The following is a 24,173-nucleotide window of genomic DNA, read 5'->3' as shown; positions in this document are numbered from 1 at the left end:
TACAGTCCCTCATTTATTCACTACTGTGCATGAAATGCAGTAGTGTTAGTCACTGGCCTCCACTGAGAGGTTTGACACCACAGTTTATTACTTTTGTTTGTTTGTTTGTTTGTTTGTTTGTTTTTTGGAGTAGATTTTTTTGAGGCAGGGTTTCTCTGTATAGCTCTGGCTGTCCTGGAACTCATTCTGTAAACCAGGCTGGCCTCAAACTCAGAAATCCGCCTGCCTCTGCCTCCCAGAGTGCTGGGATTACAGGCGTGCACCACCACTGCCCAGCCTACTATTATTTTCAATTATTCTGTTTTTTAATGTGTGCCCTGAGTGTATGTATACCTGTGAATCACCTGCATGCAGTACCACAAGAGGCCAGAAGGTGGCAGATTCCCTGGAACTGGCGTTATAGATGGTTGTTAACCACCTACCAGTGCTAAAATCAAACCTAAGTCTTCTGCAAGAGCAACCTTCGTTCTTAACTGCTGAGCCATCTCTTCTGGCCATGAACGCAGTTCTTACCAGTTCATATACATTGCTGTTGACCAAGAATTACTTACACAGATAACTTCTTTTCTACAAATGGCCTGAGGGTATTTAGTGAGCATTTCAGGGGTTGTCATGGCTTGAATATCACCTATACGTTCAAAGCAAGTGTCTGAAGGAAGGGTAGCCAGGGACCAGCCTTGATCTGAGGAATCTTTAGGAAGCAGAGCCTTATCAGAATAAGTGTATCATCAGGGGCAGGACTGAAGGTTTCATTGCCAGGCCCCGATTCCAGTCTGCTTTCTGCTGCCTGACAGCCAACAAATTGTGACTAGCTGCCTTCTGCACCTGGTGCCAAGTCGTCCTTAGCCTTGATAAAACCATATCCCCTAAAACTGAACGTCAAATAAACTCTTCCTCCCGTAACTTCTTTCTCTTGAGGTATGTAGTGGCTATTCCCGGTTGTCAGCTTGACTATATCTGGAATGAACTACAGTCAAGAACTGGAAGGCTCACCTGTGATCCTAATCTGGAGGCTCAGAGATACAAGTTTCTGACCTGGATCTTGGCATGGAGATCTTGATGCATAATAGCTATGAATTCCAGAAGATTAAGACAAGATCTCCGAGTTCAATATTATCTGGAATTAAAGGTGCAGTGGCCCCAGGCAGTGGTGGCGCACACCTTTAATTCCAGCACTTGGGAGGCAGAGGCAGGCAGATTTCTGAGTTCAAGGCCAGCCTGGTTTTCAGAGTGAATTCTAGGACAGCCAGGGCTATACAGAGAAACCCTGTCTCTAAAAACCAATAAATAAATAAATAAATACATACATACATACATACATACATAAATAAATGTGTGGTGGCACACACCTTTAATCTGGGCCACACCCTCTCCTGGAGACCTATATAAGGAAAAAAGGAAGAAGAGGAAGCCACCAGAGATGGACAGTGAGCACATGGTTGGGGGTATACCACTGGGGAGGTAGATTAGGGGTTACTGCCCAGTAATTATCAAAGCCAAATAAAATAACCATAGTCTGAGTCTCATTTATTTGTAAGCTAGTCAGGGATAAGCTTACATTGCTTAGTACAGTTGATAATCGAATTTAAGTTCTCTGGAAGAGCAGCAAGCACTCTTAACAACTGAACCATCTCTCCAGCCTCCACATTGTCAGAATTTGAAAACTTATAGGCCCTGAGGAGGAAACCCCATCTAAAACCCAGCCCTTGCAGACACCCCAACCCACCCATAACCTTAGGGAGTCAGAAACGGGGTCTTGAAAGCTAGGGAGCTTCTGCACCCTTAACCCACACGAGGCCTCCTGCAACCTCAGCAGCTAGAAGACAGCAGTGACGCACTGGCCGCTTCCGATTTCACTTTCCTTTTCTCGGGCCCGGCCGCTCCACCTTTTTGGCCGCTGCTCGGGGATTTGCCCAGTGATCAGTGACGTCAAGAATCCTGAAGTTCCCATTGGAAGACGGAGTTCGGCAAGAGCCAATCCCAGGGCTGGTCCCAGAGAAATCTCGGCGGAGGGCACGGAGAGCCGGGAGACTGATGGGTTGGGAGGTTGTGGTGCCGGGTTGTGGTGCCGGCTGCTTGCAGAGGACCTACCTCCGGGGCAGCTCCTGGGAGACGAGTGACCGGGCCCGGAGCGCAGCGCGGGTGAGTGCTGTCTGCACTGGTGAGTGCTGTCTGCATTGGTGAGACTCCGCCGCGGAGCAGCCGCCGTGCGACCGGGTGGGGTCGGTGAAGGCGGCCGCGGGCCCTGGGCAGGGCTAACCAGGCCTGAGCGCGCCGGATGGTGAGCGCAGCGTCCCCGGCTCGCCTTTGGGCCTTTCGCCCTGAGCTCGCTGTGTTCCTTCCGCTTCAGGTCCAACCCAGATTTACTTCAGTCTCTTCTAGTCTCTAGAGCCAGAAGTGAGTGGGACCCGGATGAAAACCTGCATGACCAGAGGCAGGTCTGATGCTTATGTATCTCTTTATTATTTATTTATCGTCAGAGTAAACTGGTTTAGCAAGTTGTACCAAGAGCTGTGCGTTATCCCTGATGATTTACTGCCTAATTAGCTTAGGGAAAAAAGTGTATAAACCTGGCGTTGGTGGCGCACGCCTTTACACCCAGTGCTTGGGAGGCAGAGGCCAGTATGGTCTACAAACTGAATGAATTCTAGGATAGCCAAGATTGCAAAAAGAATCCCTGTCTCGACACTCTTCCCCCCCCACCCCCCACACACACACCCCAAAAAAGAAAAGAAAAAGTGTATGCATTTAACTTTGGGAAGTAAATGGGAGGAGACATTTTAAAATTCCCAGTACATTCCAGATTTTGACAACACAACCGTTTGTGCGTGCTTCAAAGAAGGGAAGAATGACATGCGTTCATGCATGCCTGAACCCCTTGTTAGTGAGATGGATTCCTGATGCCTAGAGTATTCCTCCCAAGTTAAAACAAACAAACAAAAAAACACATTTTCTAAAAGCAAGCTTTCATTAATGCCTTTAAAATTGCAACTTTTAAATTTGGTGATGATAACGACAGGGCATCTCCATATATCCAACATGGTCTGAAACGGACTATGGTAGCCCAGGTTAGCCTCTTGTCTCTTGATTACAAAAATGACAGGCATCTGCCAGCAAGCATGCTTAGATGCAATTTTTTAATACACTTAATTTTTTTTACAACAGTTGCAGATTTACAGAAAAAAATAAGAAAACGGTGTGTAAGCTGGGCAGTCAGTGGTGGCGCACGCCTTTAATCCCAGCACTTGGGAGGACAGAGGTGGCGCTCGCCTTTAATCCCAGCACTTGGGAGGACAGAGGCAGGTGGATTTCTGAGTTCGAAGCCAGCCTGGTCTACAGAGTGAGTTCCAGGACAGCCAGTGCTACACAGAGAAACCCTATCTAGAAAAAAACAAAAACAGAAAACAACAAAAAGGCAGCAAGAAAACGGTGTGTAGAGTTCCTATATAACTCCCAACAGATTTCCCTTTCGTTAACATCTTACACATTATTATTGGCCAGAGTCTGCACACTGTGTTAATTTACCTTTTCCTTCTCCCCCAGATTCTTATCCCTCCGTATTCTCATCCAGGTTTTTAGATTTGGTTTCAGAGTTTTCAGAGGTGCTTATGTAATGGATATCTTAGGGTAATTAACACAGGAAGAGAAAAGGTTTGTTTTAGTTCACAGGCTTAGAAGTTGCAGCACATGATCCATTGGTACCTGTTGATCTGGGCCTGTGCTGAGGCAGCAAGCACAGAGAGTGGTGCTAGGGGAGAGGGGCTCCACCAGCCTCCCACAGCCCCTCTGTGATGCCGGCTCCATGTCCTAAAGAGTCCCACCTCGTAAACTTTGAACTGGGTTTGAGTAGTGCCAGTACACGGAACAAGCCTTTTTCATGTGGACCTTTGAAGCATATTATGATATAAATACCTGGAAGTGTGTTTGTATGGTACCCTTCTCCCTTCTGTTGTGTGTCTTACTCTTTTTTTTTTCTTTCCTTTTTTTTAAAATTTTTTTTATTTTTTGGTTTTTCAAGACAGGGTTTCTCTGTGTAGTCCTGGCGGTCCTGGAACTCACTCTGTAGACCAGGCTGGCCTCAAACTCAGAAATCTGCCTGCCTCTGCCTCCCAGAGTGCTGGGATTAAAAGCGTGCACCACCACTGTCCCGTTATTTTATTTTTCTTATTCACTTTACATTCTGTTCACTGCCCCCTTCCTGGTTACTCCCTCCCACAATCCCTCCCCCATCTCCTTCTCTGAGAAGATTGGGGATCCCCTCGAACCCCCAATACTTCAAGCCTCTGAGAGACTAGGTGCTTCCTCTTCTACTGAGGCCGGACAAGGCAGCCCAGCTAGAACATATCCCAAGTACAGGTAACAGGTTTTGGGATAGCCCCAGCTCCAGTTGATCAGGACCCACATGAAGGTCGAGGTGCACATCTGCTACATAAGAGGGAGGAGGCCTAGGTCCAGCCTGTGTATGTGCTTTGGTTGGTGGTTGTTACTCAGAGAGCCCCACTTAAGATTGGGTTTGTGTGATAAAAGGATACAGCTAGGTTGCCATATTCAGCACTCCTTAGTAAGGATTTCATGTTGTCAAGATTTAGGTACTGACCTCTTCACCCAGCTGAGCATGTGTTGGTTTTCTACAGTGTCAAGTTCTGCATTCCAGGTTTTTCCCCCTTTGTGTACACTATTACTTGGAAGGAAGTCACTTTGTTCATCTAAGGAATTAGTTATGAATTTTTAAATTATACTCTGTGGGAAATGTGTCCACTTCATTAATTTGTTCATCCAGTTTATTTATCTCAGTATGGACTTGCAGGTATTGATACTTGCAAGATTGGATTACAGTCCAATAGTGCTTTGTTTTGTTGCTGAATCAGTGCAGCTTTGAGTATCAAAAGCTAATTGCCTCCATGTCTCTCCTTCTAATGATGCCTTTTTTGTGGAAGGTCATGTATATCCAAACTTCGGACAACTTGGCCAAACAGTTTCCTTTGTCAAGAGATAAGAAAATCTGTATCTGGAGAGTTGGCTCCTGGGTTAACAGGATTTCTTGCTCTTTCAGAGAGAGAACCTAGGCTCAGTTTTCAGTTTCCACATGGCTCGTAACCATCTGTAACTCCAGTTCCAGGGTATCTAGCACCCTCCTCTGAACTCTACAGGCACTACGTGCATGTGGTGCACATATATACACACAGAGAAAACACCTGTAACCCACAAAATAAGTCTAAGGACTTGAGGGGGGGGGGAAGAGGAGGAGGAGGAAAGGAAACTGTCTTGCCAGATGAAGTGGTGATTGCCTATACTCTCAGCACCTGAAAGCCAGAGGCAGGCAGAGCTCTGTGAGTTTGAGGCCCCTCTGATCTACTTAGTGGCAAGCCAGCCAAAGACTCATAGTGAGAAAAAGAAAAGAAATGGGGGGTGGGGGAGTGGTGGTGGTAAGGAAATCGAAGTACAAAGGTTGTAGGTGTTAGTTGCTACAAGAGATAACAAGCAAGACTGAGACTGGATCTGTTACTGCAGAACTCTGTAAACCTCAGGTAAAACCTTTTAAGTGAAGGCTTTTGGGGGGGGGGGACTTCCACTCCCAGGATTACAGTGGAAAATACACAGTGGGGAGACATTGTTTGTAGCGAACAGGGGCTTAGCTTAAGATTGGCATTTAGGATGAAATAGAATTTGGCCAGATTGATGGAAATGGGCTATTAGAATACTGACCTCTGGGTGGGAGAGGGGAGGAAATTCATGTTCCGTGTGGCAGAAAATGTCTAGTACTCAGTCCTACTGCTGAAGCAGGTTTGGGAAGCTGGGATCTGAGGGTGTAGTGAAAATTGGGAACAGAGAAGCAAGCCAGCCGGCAGGGCTCGGAATCTGGGAGTAGCGTTTTATGGGTACGATTCTGTGATCTGGGCCAGCTGCTGGAGATAAAGAGATGTCTGAGGTATGATTCTTGTTTCTGCATTCTGAGTAGGTGAGAATACCCATCCACCACACCAAAAAAATAAAGTCAATTAAAAAGCCTCGTGAGAGTGTTATCATAGAAAGACAGAACTAACTGGGAAGGAGCTGAGATGGGGGTGGGGGGCAGTTTTATTCAAGGCCAAGCTGAGACTGAGAGAACAGAGTGTACAAAGACAAGGGAGGATTGTGTCACATGAAGGGCCTCTCTCGCTACATTCTTACTATGGAGTACTAGGCAAGGTCGGTCAGATTTGGGGCTGAATGCCCTGCCTTGTGTGTTTTGAAGCAAGAAAATAGCAAGAGTGAGACCCACATTAGAAAGGTGATCCCTTCAGAACTCTGTAGGAGAAAGTGGTGACTGTTCTTGCTTGGCAACCTGACTATCTGGAATGAGCTACCATTCCAACCAGATTGTCTGTCTGGTTTGAAGCGGTTAATATACTTGTAGTGCATAACTTTGAGATAGGAAGACACACAACTTCAATCCAGCTTTTAAGTCTGGAAGACACAGACCTTTAATTTGGATCTCGAGGCAGGAAAACATACCTTTAATATGGGCCATACCTTCTGCTGGAAGTTTATATAAGGACACCCAGCCTTGTGGGATTGAGCAGCTACTAGATTCTTGAACTTTCCATTCACAGCTGGCCATTGTTGGATTAGCTGGACTGCAGCCTGTAAGTCATTACAGTAAATCCTGTGTGTGTGTGTGTGTGTGTGTGTTCTGTGACTCTAGAGAATCCTAATACACCACCCCTCATCAAATATGTGATGCTTCAAGTGCTTTACATATCCTTAGTTTATGTTCCACACGGAAGAATATATATGTCACTGATTACATATCAGAGATGCTAAGATAGAACGTCGTTGCCATCTCAACTTTGATGAAAAGTAGAAATTACCTATTAGCTTGCTGAGATGCCTCCACCCACTGTATGAATAGTCAGAACTTCCTCACCTCATGGGGGGATGGTGAGTTCCCGGGCTCCATTTGTGGGTATTTACTTATTTTTGAGACAGAGCCTCACTGATCCCCGTCGGACCTACAACACTTATGTAGACCAAGCTGGCCTAGAACTCAGACATCCACCTGCCTCTGACCTGACTCCCCCAACCCCTGTGCCACTGTACCATACCTTCTGTTTGTGAACCCTAACCCCCAAGGTCTCCCCTTTCACAAAACATACCAAGTACAGTAGTCTGGGCTGAGATGTGCATGGGGTAGGTTTACTCTGCCTTCTCTTTCTATAAGGCAGAATAAGAGTACAGCCTGTTAAGCCTGAGGAAGCCACCATTTGTGATTTTAGAGACACTGGTTTAGCTGGGTGTGCTAGCACCCACTTGGAGCCCCTCACTCAGGAAGTAGAGAAGAAGAACAGGAGTCTAAGTCAGCCTTGACTATATAGCAAGTTTGAGGCTAGCCTGGAAAAGATGGTACCTTGTTCTGCAGCAGCGAATCCCCACTACATCGAATGAACTGGTGGTCCCTTCCTACCTGATAGCCGGTCTGTCAGAAATAAGTGTTGCACTCCTTCCCACCTCCACCCCCATTTCTGCTTCAACAGTTTCAGCCATCTATATTCTGCTTTGGCTGCTGTTAATAGCACTGACTTTATACTGCACATTAAATATGCTGGTATATCTGCTAAACCTTCCTTTCTTTGGTCTTGTGAACAGCACTGTAATCCACACCTTTATTTCTTCATGATAATATAGAAGCTCAGGAAAGTCAAGACTCGTGCTGAACAACCGGGTAGCTGAGACTATGTGAAAATCCAGGTGACTCTCTAGGGCTCTTTGGTGCAGGCTTTGATTGACTGCAGAGGATGGTAGAAGATGAGGCTTGTGTTCCCCACTCAAATTGCTAGGAGCCACGGGAGTTGTGATGTCCCAGAGCAGGCTAAAGGTCTACTGTCTAGAGGTTGTCCTCTCTCTGCCTATGTTGCAAGACCTGTCTCAGTTGACTGACTGATGTTTTTTTTTTGTGTGTGTGGGGGGGGAGGGGTTCCTGTAAATTGTGTATTTCAGCCCAGTTACTTCATCTTGGTATCAGTCAGGTCCCCCTCCCCTTAAAAACAAACAATTCTGAGTTTGAGGCCAGCCTGGTCTACAGAGTGAGTTCTAGGACAGCCAGGGCTATACAGAGAAACCCTGTCTCAAAAAAACCGAAACAAAACAAAACAAAACAGGTGACAGACAAGTCCCAAGCTGGTGGGGCAGAAAGAAGGTTTATTGGCTCATGGAACTGACAGGTTTAAGGGTAGGGCTAGCTTTAGGCACAAGATTTAAAACGGTGCTGACAAAACATGCTTTTTCCCCTTCATCTCCCCGGTTTGGCTTACTTCTCAAGAGATTAACCATCCACTCAGCAGGATGATTGCTCCAGAAGCTATAAAACAATGACTTCACCTCTTGAGAGTTCCCAAGGAACCACAAGAATTTCTCCCCTTTCCCAGCTAGGTCTCCTTGTGCCTGGTTGGGACGGACTTGTATTTTTCCTTGAACTAAAGGGTATGGGTTATTAATATACCTAAGACTGATATTTTTGATTCACTGTGGAACTGAGGGAGAACTCCACCATGAGCATGGACTCTCCAGAAACCAAAGAGAAAGTTACCACAGGAAAAAAAGAAAGAAGGTCATAGGCTCCTCTGATCACAAGTGGGTAAACTTAAAGCCACATTTGCTAGTGGATCAAAAAGCACAGTATCTTCCCCATGTTTGAATCTCTTGTTCTGTGATTGGTTCTCTCTCCTGCCGTTTCCTTTGTTTCTTTTCATGTTATGCACACATGATGAGATTCTGCTTTCTATTCACTGACTTGGCTAAGTTTGTAAAGCTGGAGGTACCAGGTGCTGGTGAGTCTGGAGCTGGTTGGTGGAAACGTTCATTACCGCAGCTGCTTTGGAAACAGCTCAGCTCATCCTAGTAAAATCGAGAGTCCACGTATGTATGTGTACGTGTAGGGTCACAGGGGCAGTGTTCGTAATGTCCAAACTTAACCTAGATGGCCATCAGAGGTAAGAACAGTAAATAATTATAGTCACAGGACAGAAGTGACATGAGCAAAATAAGCACAGTCACATGAGTGAAACCCGCTGCCATGTTAGTAAGAGAAAAAAATGGGAAAATTTCACATTGCGATCCCCATGCTTCAACGTGAGAAAACCAGGGTGTGCAGGTGGCAGGGTACCACACATTGTTTATGGATGCATACCTAGGTCTAAAGCTAAAGAAAAGGAAGGGAGAGATCATTACCATTACAGTAAGTAAATTCCTCCACAGCCATCTTCTCATCCAGTTCCTGAACGGAAGGAACCCTGTATACTATGACAATGATGAAGACACACGGTCTGCTCTCCTATGGTCAGGAGTTGCCAGAGGGGCTGGTATTCAGCCGAGAACTCCTGCAGGAAAAGGAGTCATAGAGCAAAGGGATGGTGGTTTGAGCACGATTTGGTCTGAGGCAGAGTTGAAGGTAGGAGTGGCAGGAAATGAACTGGGAGATAGGACTAGGCTGGGGGTAACACCTGGAGGCTCTGGGGTTGGAGGTGGGGGAGACTGGGAAGGGAAAGGGTCTCGACTTTATTCCTGAGGTGCCAGAAAACCATTTCTGGAGTCTTCACCTGCAACCACATTGGCACTTTATACTAGGCCAGGTATATTTGAGGGACAGAAAGGAAGATGGCTGTAGTGACTGCGCCAGCAGAGGAGGAAAGTTGAAGTGGAGACGCCCTTCCAGGCTTATAGTTCCTGATGTTAAATCTGATTGTTGTGATCACTAGACATATGTAAATGTTAAATCTGTTAAATCGCAAGGAATGCTCTTTTTGTTCCCTGTTTAGCCTTAGCTAACCTGAAACATAGTAGGCGCTCAATAAATCATGCTTTAAACTGTCAGTAGTTTCCCAAGACTGTTAGAATGAAATTCAGAATTCTTTATCTGGCTGAGCTGGGCCAGAGAAAGCAGTCCAAGGCCAGGGGAGAAGAGCAGGAGTGCAGGGAGTCTGTCTGTCTGCCTGTCTTTCTTTCTTTCTTTTTTTTTTTGGTTGTTGTTGTTACTGTTTCGAGACAGGGTCTTGCTGTGTAACCCAGGTTAACCTTGAATGCATGCCAGACCTTTTGCCTAAGCCTCCCAAGTGCTGGTATTACGGATGTGTGCCACCACACTTGGCTAGAATCCAAAATACTTGCGCTGTGGCACCACAGTCTCCAGGATTCCCAAAACAGCCCTACTCTGCCATACCCATGACTAGGGCTACAACATTGGGGAATACCACTTTTGGTAGCAAGCAGGAAGGAGTGTAGCCGTTTCATATAGCTAGATCACTTAATTTTTGCCCTGAAGATTTGTTTAGAAGAGTCTATCCAGGTTTGTTAGCGATTGTTGGTTGAAGTTTACTTCTGGAAGAATTTACTAATTTTAGATTAAGAAATAGGCCTTAATCTGCACCCTGTGAACAATTAGGTGGTGGTCTTGTGAGACATGGAACCTTAAGCTAAGTATTCTGGAATGGTGGAAGAAGGGGCTCCTGTTGGGAGGTCCAGGGACACGTTTGAGGAGATACTGGGGTAATCGAAAAAGCCCTGATGGTCAGGCTGCAAACTTACTTGCCTCTCTGGGTGCTAAAGTCCATACTTGGGGATTCATCATCTTCTAGACTCTCTCTGGCTTTAGGAGTTTAAGGAAGCAGGGAGAGAATTTAGCACCTAGAGCAAAAAATGTAGCTGTTAAGAAGTGTGGGACCAAAGCTTGGATACACAGGGGTAAGAGCAGTAGTTCAGGTGTCTGCCTCAGAGGTGTGGACCCTCACGACAACACTTCAGAGCATTTGCAGCTCAGTATTCTCACAGCCAAGGATCACGCCCAGGATCCACTGTGTTGCCAGAAGTGAGTGTCACCCTGCCCCCGACCAGTTTGTTGTAGGTTAGGTGTTTCTGGGAGCCTCAGCTTTCTAAAGGAGAGGTGGTTTGGGGATAAAGGGAGACTCTGCAAAGGATAGAAAGTATCCCCAATTCAGAGTGTCAGGATACTGCCGGCCTCCCTGCTCCTGTGGAATTGTAGCTGGTTTCTGGCCTACCGGAGGGCCCGGAGATCTGCTGCCTCCGGGCTGTGTGACTTCAGGCACAACATAATTAATATGCAGTCATTTCCTGTCTATTCAGAATATTCATCCAAGTAAAGGGAGTGGTGGTGAACTGCTCTAATTTGCTTTTCTGCTGCTGTAATAAAACATTCTGACCAGAAAGAACTTGAAGAGGAAAAGAAAACTTATTTCAGCTTACATTTCCAGGTCACAGCCCATCACTGAGAGAGGTCAGTGCAGGAATGCACGAATGTTAAAGGAGTACAAGTTACTAGCTCACCTGCTGGCTTCTGTTGACTGCCTGCCTCAGTGATGATAGTAATGCCCACAGCGGGCAGCGCCCTCCTACCTCAACTAACAATTAAGACAGTGCCTCAGCACGGAGATGCCCATGTCTTACTTAGGCAGTTCTCCAGTTGAGGTTCCATCTTTCAGGTGACTCTAGGTTCTGTTAAAGTGCCACTAAGAAACAAGACCTGGATGGCTCACTTCTGTTGACTTCCAGGCTGTGCTTGTGCCAGGGAGGATAATGGTCTTATCTTTTAGGAACTTGTGGGGAGATGCAATCGGAGTGAACTAGGTCAGGTATGTATGATAAGATAGGAGATCATGATATGGGAAAGTAATTTTAAAATCCAGACTAGGTACACACACCCCTGTGGCCCTAGGACTCTGGAGGCCAATGCAGGAGGTTAGAAGATTCATGGCCAGCCTGAGCTGCTTAGTCCTGGCTCTGCCTCAGCAAACAAAACACTAGCTTTGTGGAGGGCCTGACAGAATAGGTATGGGAAAGTGGTGTGGACTGTTTTGCCCTCTCTGTCACCTCTCTCTCCCTTGCCTCTGTCCCCCAGCATTTTCCCTCTTAATTCCGCAAACTTGCGCTCCTTCCATCCATGAAAAGCAAAAAGTGCTGTCTAACAAGAATGCTTCCTGTTACTGCTTGGTAGTGAAGACTAGAGCGCTTTCAACCAAATCTGAAGAAGACACTCACTCCCCTTTCCTGTGCTCCTCTTTGCTCAGTTTACCAAGCCATCTGTGTAGATGAGCCCATGGGGTATTGAGAGTGTGAAATCACCCAATTATTGGAGTCTAGAACCTGAACTTTGAGCCTGAACTGTTCAAGATTTTGAAGTTATGACTCTGGTCTTAGAAATAACACACTCAAAGTAAGTCTTTGCAGCCAGGCAGTGAGGTCGGGCTGTCAAGTTATGGTGACCCAGAAACAAAAAAGACTGTACAGGTAACACTGGCTTTGGTTTTTCTAAATCCACTCATTATTTCAATACGAGTGTTAGACAAGGTTTTAAATACTCTGGTTTCAACAATTTGGGTAGTTACAGACCCTTTTAATGTAGCAGAAAAACATAACCTTTGTTTCCCCAAATTTTCTTTTTGTACAGTTTTGAGAAACCATTTCAATGTATATTGTAGCTCTAACTATGGTGGCATCTGCTGCTGAAAAGCAGGGATTTTCATGTCATCTCAGTACGTGCCATTTAGATTATCTCCCGTTTAAATTTTTCTTGATAGTCTCTGAAATGTTGTTAACTACCTTTTAAAGACTGAATCAGGATAGATTTTGTCTTTTGCACCTACTTATTATTACTGTGAGATTTTCTTTTAGTTTATTGTTCTTGAGTCTGTGTGCTTGCTCCCCCCCCTTCTGTGTGTGTGTGTGTGTGTGTGTGTGTGTAACTCAGAGGAATTGATTTTCTCCTTCTACCACATGAGTTATAGTGAGCTAACTCAAGCTGTCAGGTTTGGCAACAGATGCCTTGACCCCCAGGCCATCACAATACCCCTACCTTGGGGTTTTTTAAAGGCCAGTTGCTCTGTGACTATGGGTGCTCCAAATTCTGAATCTGTCTGATTATTTCCTCACTATGTGGTTTAACTTGGTGCTAGTATCACATTCTATGTGATAATTTAATATAGTGTGCTTTTTTTTTTTAAAAAAATTGCCTATGCTTTCCATAAACTGGAAGTTAAATCTAAAGTTTTTGTGAAGTTCAATCAAGTAAAACATTTTTGGAAAATAAACTTCATAAGTGATAGTGTTTGTTTTAGTTTTTTGTTTTGTTTTTTACTTTATTTTGTTGTGTGTGTGTCAGGGGATATTTTAAATGCCTGCTTGTTTGTCTGTGTGTCATGTGTCTGAAGAGGCCAGAAGAGGTCATCCCATCCCCTAGAGTTGTAGTTAGAGCCAGTTGTGGGCTGCTGTATGTGTGCTGGGAATATCAAACTTGGGTCCTCTGGAAGAGCAGCAAGTGCTCTTCTGGACCATCTCTCCAGCCTCAAGTGATGGTGTTTAACTCATATGGTTCCTCCTCAGGAGACCTGTGCCAGATTGGCTGCCTTGGTTACTTGAGTAAGGTGACCACTGGATCTCTCTTTCATCAAGGCACATTAGGAAATAATCCACTGTGGCATTGTGGGAACTACTTCACACCTTTTGCCTAATGGCGTTGACATATGTTGATGACAGTTTTATTGTTACCCTGGCAGTTGCAGAAGGCTTTTATTTCTCCCCATTCCCTTGATCCCTGAGGATCAAGGATCCCTGATTCTAAACAATACTGGTCAGGTGCTCGAAGAGGTATGCCTTAGTATCTAATTCTATTAACTCTAATTCTGTTAACTCTAACAGTGATTAGCAGTGTAAGCCCTGCAGTGTTAACTATAATATTCTGTACTTGTACCTAGTGGCTTTTATTCAACTAAAGACCCACCGGACCCAGCATGAGCTGGTTTGATCTGAGTGCCTAGTGGTGAAGGTGTCATATTTTATGAGAAAGAGGAATAGTAGCTGAGCTCTATCCTAGGAAATTTTAAGTTCTGTCCTTAAAACTACTTGCTTCTCTCCAGCACAAAAACAAAAACAACAAAAAGCTGGCCTGGCTTTTAAACTTCCAAGCCATTCTGCAAGAGCTTCTGGCCCACAGGCACCCCACAGTTTCCTTTCCTTTCCTATTTTCAAACTCAGCAATGTGCTAAATTGAGAACACTGGGTCAGGCCTTTTCCTTAAGAGCAAACCAAGAGGTTAGGTCAGACACCCTTAACACTTCTTCCAACATTCTGGGGAACTTGATACTTCTTCATTTGCCAGTTCAATTTCATTCCAAGTTGGCATATATACTTTATTATTATTATTATTATTATTATTATTATTAATACATCTTTTGAAAAGTCACACATGTCTAAACTAAGGGTGTTTTGGTTTATGTTCTCAGCAGCATATTTGGTTCATTTCTCACCTGCAGAGCACTTTTCTATATTTCCAATTAAATCTTTTAAGGAATTAGCATTGTATTTCTTGGGCTATATAGGCTGCAGCTTTATGTCTATGTATTTACTGTCACCATTAGCAAGAGTCCACTAAGCTCTGCTGATGGACTCCCATGGTAAATGCCAGTGATAGTGTACTGTCCTCACATTGCAGAACTTGCAGAACGTTGCATGGTTACCTTCCTGGTGTCCATAGCAGAGTTCCGCCCTGCCCAGTGTCAGCATTGTGTACCAGAGGGCGTGGGGCAGGACCCTGCATTCTTGATACTGCTTTCAGTTTCAGCTCTTAGATCTCATCCAGTGATTGAGGAGCCAGGGCTCTGAGTTCTCTCCTGGGTCTCCTTCAGTGAGCCAGGCCTGTACCTCATGACTTAGGGTTTCTATTCCTGCAAGTTGGCGAGGAAAGGATTTATTCAGTTTACACTTCCAAATTGCTGTTCATCTCCCAAGGAAGTCAGGACTGGAACTCAAGCAGGCCAGGATACAGGAGCTGATGCAGAGGCCGTGGAGGAATGTTACTTACTGGCTTGCTTCCCCTGGCTTGCTCAGCTTGCTTTCTTATAGAACCCAAGATTACCAGCTCAGGGATGGTACCACCCACAGTGGGCCCTCTCCCCTTGATAACTAGTTGGGAAAATGCCCCACAACCAGATCTCATGGAAGCATTTCCTCAACTGAAGTTTCTTTCTCTGTGATAGCTCCAGCCTGTGTCAAGTTGACACACAAAACCAGCCAGTACACCTAGTATTTCTAACAGAATTGTCTTATGTAATCTATTTAGAAGCCTCTGTAGGCTTCTTTCTCCCATTTTATGGATGGATAAACTGAGACTCGGAGTACTCAAGTGAGCTTTCTGGTGTCACAGGGGTAGGAAGAAGGCCAGAGCTGCAAAGATTGATTGGAACAGCTTTTTTTGGCTCAGCCGTGTACCTAGAAGAGCCATACCTGCAGTAGCCAGGACAGCCAAAGAGGAAGCTTCCCTTCCCAGCTTCCCTTGTGATCTTAGCTTGAGCAATCTGCAGGGTACTACTCTTCTCCTTTTGCTGAGTCTGCGCTTGATTTCAGGTCTAGTCTCTGAGGAAGAAAGACCCTACCAGGAAACACCCCCAAGCTAAGGGTGCAATGGCAGTGTCAGCCCCCTTGAGGAGCCTGGAGGAAGAGGTGACCTGCTCCATCTGCCTGGATTACCTGCGGGATCCGGTGACCATTGACTGTGGCCACGTCTTCTGCCGCAGCTGCACAAATGATATCCGCCCCATATCAGGGAACCGCCCAGTCTGCCCTCTCTGCAAGAAGCCCTTTAAGAAGGAGAACATCCGGCCAGTGTGGCAGCTAGCAAGTCTGGTAGAGAACATTGAACGGCTGAAGGTGGACAATGGCAGGCAGCCAGGAGAGCCAGCCAGAGAGCCACAGGACGTGAAGTTGTGTGAGCGGCACCAGGAGAAGCTACATTACTACTGTGAAGATGATGGCAAACTGTTGTGCGTGATGTGCCGCGAGTCCCGGGAGCACCGCCCCCACACTGCAGTCCTGGTGGAGAAGGCCGCCTTGCCTCACAGAGTAAGTCCGTCCTGCCAGGGCCTGGGAGGGAAGGCTCTGTCTGGTGTCCCTCTTACACCACAGCTCAAGACAGTCATCTCTCTCCACTGCTTATCTTTGCTTAGGAGAGAATTCTGAACCACTTGAACACTCTAAGGAGAGACAGAGACAAAATTCAGGGCTTTCAGGCCAAGGGAGAAGCTGATATTCTGGCTGCACTGGTAAGTAGAAATCGGAGCCTAGCATTGCTATGTGTTTGAGGGAGGGGCCGGGCGGGTGGGAAATATTTCTAGGAGGACTTTGAAAGTATGGTTGTTAGGTTGGCTTTAGGCCAACTGGGGATTAACCAAGGAGACAGGGTAGGTTGGCTTCAGGCTAGAGACCAAGAAGAAAGGGACAAGGAAGGGGGCCTGAGCGAGCAGCTCTGAGCAGGTTCTGGTTGGGGCTGCCGAGAGACACTCAGGCCCACTACGCGCAGTCGAGAAGATTGGTGGCACACTGTACACTCTTGATTAGAAAGGTCAGGAGGGATGGCTGATAGGGGAGGTTCAGTTCTGGGGGAGTGTTTCTGTTGGGACAATGGTCAGTGGAGGGATTCTGGGGTCGGGCCTGTCTGTGTAGCCAGGCTGTGAAGAATAAAGCTAGAGAGAGCTCAGGTCCACAAAGTACCCCTAGATCATGGTGTACGTGGACACCCTCACTTACCTAGAGGGGCCGAGGACTCAGGCAGTTCCAGCCTTCAGGACAGGATGTGGTTCCTGGGTACTCGGTGGAGTTCCACTTGCAGGGATAGGGTACACCTAATATATACAGAGTAGTGGGGGTATTGGAGGGAGACTGATTGAGTTTGAACTTTATCCCTCAAACAGAGCTCCTGAAAGAAACAGCACGTACGCATTATCATGAAGGAGGACATGTCAGTGATGGGATAAACAGGCTACCGTTCATTGTCCCAAGACTTACTGGTCACCTAGAACAGATGGTGACAGAGCAGCCAGGCAGAATCGGCTTTGAGAACAGTGAAGGGAATAGGCTCATTGACGAGACCCAAGGAGAAGAGGGTAGATCAGGAGCGTCCCAGTGACTGCTGAGGACTAGGATTCACAGCAAGAGTCACCAGAGGATTAAGCGGGGCCCCAGTTCCTAGAGGTGTCACACACAAACACCCTGTTCCCTACCCTTACAGACGAAGCTGCAGGAGCAGAAGCAGTACATCGTGGCAGAATTTAAACAGGGCCGCCAGTTTCTAAAGAAGAGGGAGCGGCACCTGCTAGACCAGCTGGCTACCCTGGAGCAACTGCTCACCGAGGGCAGGGAGAAGTTCAAGACCAGGGGTGTCAGTGAACTTGACAGACTGACTCTGGTCATCTCCGAGCTGGAGGGCAAGGCACGACAGCCAGCTGCAGAGCTGATGCAGGTGAGAGTCCTGTGGGCCCAAGAGGGAGACAGGGCCTACCACTTTTATGTGGCCTTTGAAGAAGCCACCCAAGCTCTCAGTTTTACGGTGTAAAATATGGGGATGTTAGTCTTACCCTCTTTGTTTACTCCAGAGTAACAGCTTAACATTTAATAGCTTAAACATTAACACGGCATCACTTTAGAAAAATAATCATGTATAAAAGGTATCTGGAAATGTTTAAAGTGGCATAGAACTGAAGGTCTTTGTGACTGTCCTTCCTCAGCATGAGGCCTCCATTGAGCCCTCTAGGTAACAAGGCAGACTTTATTGGTTTTGAGACAATCTATTTTTTTTTTTATTTGTTTGAGACAGTCTAACTACCATCTGTCCTCAAATTAAATGCGGTCCTGTCTCAGCCTTCTGAGTGCTGGAGTTATAGGCGTGCACCCCCATGACTGGCTAAGACAGGCACTTATTTGATAGGTGCCTTATATGTTTCTGGAGATGGGCTGAGCTGTGGCTGTCAGGATCCAAGGTGCGTGGGAGAGGGAGTGCAAGCGAAGGAAGATAGATAGATAGATAGATAGATAGATAGATAGATAGATAGATAGATAGATAGATAGATGGGAGGTTTCCTCTGGACCATAGAGCATCCACCTGGAGGACAGTGACTGAGGGGTGCCTCAGGACACAGAGTGAGAGCAGGCTGTTCAGTTGCACTGACACACCTCTTCCTTGTACTCTTCAGTGGAATCACCACCCTTAGCATTCTACCAAAAAGGGGAAGGCTGGACCTTCCCTCCATATAAACCAGGAGAAGGGCCTCTGCTGGTTTCCTCCAACCTCCCCCCTGGTTTGACGTCAGAAATGAACCTTTCTGCCGTCAGAGGACACACAGAGGTCTCTAGATAGAGACTGAGGTTCCAGGCCAGTGGCAGCACACATCGACAGCCAGGAGAGAGGAGTGGGCAGTTCTAGTGCCTAGCACAGGCTGCATGTAAGGAGGCCTCTCTTTGCAGCCACGTGTAAGAGAACTGGCTGGCCCAGACCCTGGGGCAGATTAGGAATGAAGTCCTGCTCCAGCTGGTATCTGCTCTCAGGCTTTGTACTTTTCCCCCTTGTCCAGTGCTGCTCCCCCCACCCCCTCCGCTCCCCCCACCCCCTCCGCAGCTCCAGGCATTGCTCCCCCCACCCCCTCCTTAGCTCCAGGCATCGCCTCTGCCCCCTCCTTCCCCCACCCCCTCCTTAGCTCCAGGCATCACCTCTGCCCCCTCCTTCCCCCACCCCCTCCTTAGCTCCAGGCATCACCTCTGCCCCCTCCTTCCCCTACCCCCTCCTTAGCTCCAGGCATCGCCTCTGCCCCCTCCTTCCCCCACCCCCTCCGCAGCTCCAGGCAGCTCCAGGCATCGCCATTTTTGATCAGACTCTGAGTCAGTTGTCTTCTCTTCCTAGCCTGTTTATTTCTCCCCCTTCAAGAGCGCATCAGACTTTCCCAGCAGCCCTTCCGTGTATGCGTGTGAGTTGTGAGTAGAGCAGCTCAGAGTGCCAGGATTTGTCACGAGTATGTCCAAACTATGTACCCTAGGAGTAGCTACTATGCAGTCTGTACCTGAGAGCACTGCCAGTGAAGCTGGCATGGGGAGGAGTGCTGTGGAGAGAAAATCTGCTTAAAATACAGAATGCTGGCGTTGGCAGATTTCGCCTGTATTCAGGTTTCCCTGGAGCAAAGCCCCTGAACCTCTGGAACAGTCCTTAATGACCAGTGTGTCGACTGTCTGCCTTCCAAACTGTACCTCTCTGAGAAGCCAGCCTGCCTTCTGCCCCAACCCCCTTCACCCTACTGACTTCTGTAGCACCAGTCACTTACTAACATGGTATGATGTTAATAAATCATTTTAATGTTGATTTTTTTACTTTCTTGTCTGCTTCCCTCTGCCAGGATGCCTGCTCTACACAGGTAAGGATTTTTCCTTTTATTTTTTATTGCTACCTCTAGCTTCTACATTAGTGCCTGCCTGGCACAAGGAATCACTAAGCAAAGGTTTGTGGAATGAATGAAAAGAAGCAGCAGATCGGTCAACACAGAACCGTTGAGGTTTCAGACTCACCAGAGAATCCTCTCACGAGATGGCCCCACCCTCCGTGTCCTTGGCACTCGTCTTTCGTCTTTCCCTCGTGCAGACAGCACCACTGCCTTCCTCCTGCACAAGGGGCTTTTCCTCAGTGATCTTGCTTCAAAACAGTCACGGGATGCTCAGGTTCTCTCTTGTGACCCCTGCTGCCAGTTCCAGATCCCTGGTCCACAGCGACCTCCAGGATGACCTCCCCCGTTCCTATTGCCACCATTCCTCAAGAAGCAGCCAAGTGACTGGGCTTCAGCTAGTCACTGCTTAGTAATTCATATAGAGCAGAAGTTCCTTTCTGTCTTTGCAGCAGTTCAGAGATGAGGATCTAGAGATTCTTGAGGTCATCCAGGAGCTGGCTTATTTCTAGCTGGCTGTCTAGTCTCGGGAATGTTGTTCTCAGCCATTCAACTTGAATTGGGCACATCCCTGTGTTCAAACTTCAGCCAAATGAGAAGAAAGGAACTAGAAAGCATTTTTTTTTAAAGGACAAGACTGAGAAGTCTTGGGGTTTTTTTTTTTTTTTTCCCTTCCTGCATCCCATTGTAATTTAGTCACATGATCAGACTTGGTTGTAGGGAATGTGGGAAATGTAGTTTCTTGACTAGTCACACAACAAGCCAGGGCTTAGGAAGTTCAGTATTGTAAAGAAGGGAAGAAGTTGTCCATTGATCCTCTGCATACAGTGTGGTATACCACACAGGTGCACACACAAATGTTTTAAAGTGGGGAGTGGGGGTGGGTGCTGGGGGATACTTGTTTTTTATTCCACTGTGCGTGGAGTAAACTTCACCATCGCCTCATCCTGTCTGGTGTGAGCTGGCCCTGCCTCGTCTCGAAGCCCTTCTCCAGTTCTTATCTATCTGCACCAGCTGGGGCTTTTTCATTCTTCAAACCTGAGAGGCCAGGTTGCATGTCACCTCTGGTCATTTCTGACTTTATATTATGTTATTTTATATGTGTGGGTGTTTCTACCTGAATGTATGTATATGGACTTGCATGCTGGTGCCTGTGGAAGCCAGAAGGCCACACTGGGTTTCCTGGAAACGGAGTTATAGATGATAGTGAGCTGCCTTGTAGGTGCCTGTAATCAAACCTGGGTCCTCTGGAAGAGCAGCCAGTATGCCTAACCACTGAGCCATCTCTCCAGCCCACTGTTTTTTATTTAATGCCCCACTAGACTATCAGTTCCCTTAGGGAGGGAGCTATGAGTGCTTTGTTTGCTTTTGTGTGCCTGTTACATGGTATTGACTGTAGACTCAGTGTGTGCCTGCCTGATATATGGTACTGACTCTGTAGGCTCAGTGTGTGCCTGCCTGATATATGGTACTGACTCTGTAGACTCAGTGTGTGCCTGCCTGATACATGGTACTGACTATAGGTCAGTGTGTGACTGCCTGTTATATGGTACTGACTGTAGACACAATGTGCGCCTGCTTGTTATATATGGTATTGACTGTGTAGACACAGTGTGTGCCTGCCTGTTATATGGTGCTATGTACATGCAGTTTTACTTAATTCACTTTGGTACCTGTGTTTTTTCCCTTGTAGGACACCAAGGACCTCGCCAACAAGTAAGAGTTTCATTTGCTCATTTTCATCATTCTTTTCCTCCCACTTCCATGGCCATGGTTCGAGTAATCAGTGAGAGTGTGGGGTGCCAACGGCACAGCAGCCCTTGTTTTATCCCGTGGCTTTTAAGAAAGAGCAATCTTTCAGAATTAGAGATTGCAGTCTCCCAACACGCTCTCTGGAGTCCCAGCTGGGCTCACGGTCTTCACCTGAGCACAGAGAGAGAGTAAAAGCCCGGCTTGGCAGACAGACTGCTCGCTTGTGATGTGTGCTGGCAGTCTCCTGTCTTGGTTCACATAGTGTCTTTGTCAGTTTTCCTGTCCTTGATTAGGGATAATCAGACCTTCCCTGCTTCCCTTGTAATTGTCATAAACACTGACAGAAAAGCAAGAAGTGCCAAGTGACAGGTGGTTGTGTCTGTCCCTCTTGCAGGTACCCACGAAAGAAGTTCTGGATTGGAAAAGCTATCCCCCACATGGTTAAAAGAAAGGCAGGGGAATTCTCAGATAAACTTCTTTCTCTGCAGCGAGGACTGAGGCAGTTCCAGGGTAAGCATTGAGAAAAGCACTAGATCGGAGGCTCGGCCACGCTGGGAGGTTTCCTGGCTTCTCCCCACCAGATTTCCCCATCTCAGCCTTCCAAGGAGCTCTGGCTTCTGTATCTCTTTTCCTTGGGATTTCCAGTAGAGCCCTGTCCCAGAACTAATACTAAGTAAGAAATGAGTTTGCTGGATCTGCAAGTCATGTCTATCTTTTCTCTCCATAGGCCAGCTTCTGAGAGACTTGGAATATAAGACAGGTGAGTGAAAAGGTCGTTCAGATTTTACCCTGTGGAATCCTCACTGGAATTGCCCACAGGTGGCCCCACCCCCTTGCATTATTTCAGATCAGTCTCCCGTGTAGTCTGCAGTATTGCTGAGCCTTCGAGGTCACAGGTCACACACCATAAGGTCCTTCTTTGAGCAGTAGCCTGAGGCCAGAGATCATTCTGCTCAGACCTGTGCTGTGTGTACCACTTACCTCAGGGACACAGTTCACAGAGACCATGGTATAGAGTGCTCTTTGAGCTACACAGTGAAGCAGGTGCTATGGAGATGCTATGAACACTACTCACCTCTTCCCAGCCCACCACTGACACTGTTACGTCCTCCCTTGTCCCATAGTAAGCGTCACCCTGGACCCACAGTCGGCCAGTGGATACCTACAGCTTTCAGAGGACTGGAAGTGTGTGACCTATACCGGCCAGTACCAGAGTGACAGCCTGCTCCCCCAGCAGTTTGGCTTTGAGCCAGGAGTGTTGGGCAGCAAGGGCTTCACATGGGGAAAGGTATATTGGGAAGTAGAGTTGGAGAGAGAAGGCTGGTCGGAGGATGAAGAAGAGGGGGAGGAGGAAGAAGAGGAAGAGGAGGAAGAAGATGAGGATGTTGACTATGGGGACGGATATGAAGACTGGGAAACAGATGAAGAAGATGAATCACTGGGGGAAGAGGAAGAGGAGGAAGAAGAAGAGGAGGAGGAAGTTCAGGAAAGCTGCATGGTGGGAGTGGCCAAAGACTCCGTGAAGAGGAAAGGTGACGTCTCCCTGCGGCCAGAGGATGGTGTGTGGGCCCTCCGGCTCTCCCCCTCGGGCATCTGGGCCAACACAAGCCCAGAGGCCCAGCTCTTCCCGGTGCTGCGGCCCCGGAGAGTGGGCATCGCCCTGGATTATGAAGGGGGCACTGTGACATTCACCAATGCAGAGTCCCAGGAACTCATCTATACCTTCACTACCACCTTCAGCCGGCGCCTGGTTCCCTTCCTGTGGCTCAAGTGGCCAGGAACACGCCTTCTGCTGAGACCCTGAACTCCAGAACTCACCTAGATCACCCTACAGAAACTTTACTTCTCTGAGATTCCAGAACTCTGAGATGAAGAACGATCGCCTGGATCCCACACTCATGGAAACTTACCTTCTCTGGGATCCTAAAACTGGCCAGAGCATTAGGAGGAGGAGAGAGGGGGACCTCACATTCACCACCACCCATCTCCTCACTGCCATGGCCAAAGTCTCTCTCAGCACTGTCGCCCTATCCGTAGATCTTATTCAGCATTTCCTCTGAGGTTTCCTGCTCCGAAGACCAAATGACCCCCTCTTTACTGAGCACCCGTTTGTCTTGACTCTGTGTTCTCTGTTGAGCAAGGCTAGGGCAGCGGCATTTTCTGGTTCAGTTGTTAACCAGTGCCCGTAGGAATGTTGAGTAACATCTGAAGCCATTTTGCTGGTCTCAAATTTGAGGTTCCCCTTGCCCAAAACCACTCTGTTGCCTACCTTTCCCCCGTCTTAAAATCACTTTCCAACCCCACCAGAGTTAAATATATGAAAATGCAAGAATGGACATAGTCAAGATCCACCGAAGTCCCCGAGGCTGTGAAAGTTTGTGTCCTGGAGTGGCTACCAAAGCTTTCAGCCTCAAAACCCAGACCCGAGTAGATAGGACTCCCTTTGGACATCTGTGTCTCAGAAAGCATCTAGGTACTATGACTCAGATAGTAACTGTGGCCAATAAATTACCTCTGCAGAGTAGTCCTTGTGAAGGGAGTTTTTAAAACAACCCCAACATCTTACTCTTGACTGGGGAGTCAAGACCTCATTGCTGACACGACGGAGTGTCCTGATTCACTTTCCTAGGAGATAGATTGGGGAAGGGGAGAGCATCTAGAGGAACTGAGGAATCTAGAGACCCTCTGCCCTAGGTCTTACTGTGGAGAAAGGGCCTGCAGTATCTCCTGCTGACCCAGCTGGTGCCCATAGTTGAACATGAGCCCCCATGTAGCCAAAATGATGCTAGATTTCTTCTGCCTGTGCAAGTGTTAGCTCCTCTTGGCTCTTGACAGACTGTTCCCAGACACTGGATCTTGGTGGCCTCAGAGTCACCACGCCATCTTGAGACTGAACACTTGGTGTGCATCACATGCTGCCTGAGTCACTAGTACATACACGGTGGCTCTCTCACCACTCTTTGTTCCTAGAGTTGTTCATTTTCTACCCCTTCTCCTTTACTCGGTTTCCTGTGTCTTTATTACTAAATAAACTACATGTTCTTCTCAGTGGTAAGAAATTTCAAGACAGTCACCTGGTGCTGTCTCTTGTTTTTATCTTGGTGCCTAATGGAGTGAACTTCAACCTGAGCCATTGATTGTTCCCTCTGGACAGCTTTTAAATCCCCTTTTATCACTAAG

The 24,173-nt window shown here is 47.2% G+C and overlaps 1 protein-coding gene and 1 non-coding gene across 3 annotated transcripts; one reads left to right on the top strand and one right to left on the bottom strand.

The window, feature by feature from the left end:
- The first annotated feature begins 2,043 nt into the window (after positions 1–2,043).
- Positions 2,044–24,041, top strand: Trim26 (tripartite motif containing 26). 2 transcript variants are annotated; one of them, XM_052163940.1, is made up of 10 exons: positions 2,046–2,142; positions 2,351–2,438; positions 15,388–15,882; positions 15,987–16,082; positions 17,048–17,278; positions 19,200–19,217; positions 20,935–20,957; positions 21,388–21,503; positions 21,721–21,753; positions 22,118–24,041. In XM_052163940.1, the coding sequence occupies exons 3-10, from the start codon at positions 15,445–15,447 to the stop codon at positions 22,795–22,797; spliced, it is 1,635 nt and encodes a 544-aa protein (XP_052019900.1). In that variant the 5' UTR covers positions 2,046–2,142; positions 2,351–2,438; positions 15,388–15,444; the 3' UTR covers positions 22,798–24,041. The 2 variants fall into 2 exon arrangements, with proteins under 2 accessions (XP_052019902.1, XP_052019900.1); XM_052163942.1 differs by lacking the exon at positions 2,351–2,438 and having other exon boundaries at positions 2,044–2,142.
- On the bottom strand, positions 7,110–7,239 carry LOC127670252 (small nucleolar RNA SNORA51). The gene has a single exon (XR_007974496.1). It is a non-coding gene; the product is annotated as a small nucleolar RNA SNORA51 (small nucleolar RNA).
- Positions 24,042–24,173: the final 132 nt, after the last annotated feature.

This window comes from Apodemus sylvaticus, chromosome 19 (assembly GCF_947179515.1).
Source record: "Apodemus sylvaticus chromosome 19, mApoSyl1.1, whole genome shotgun sequence".
NCBI classification, from domain to species: Eukaryota; Metazoa; Chordata; class Mammalia; order Rodentia; family Muridae; genus Apodemus; species Apodemus sylvaticus.
The sequence above is the reverse complement of the archived record's forward strand: the minus strand, read 5'-3'. Positions and strand labels throughout refer to the sequence as shown.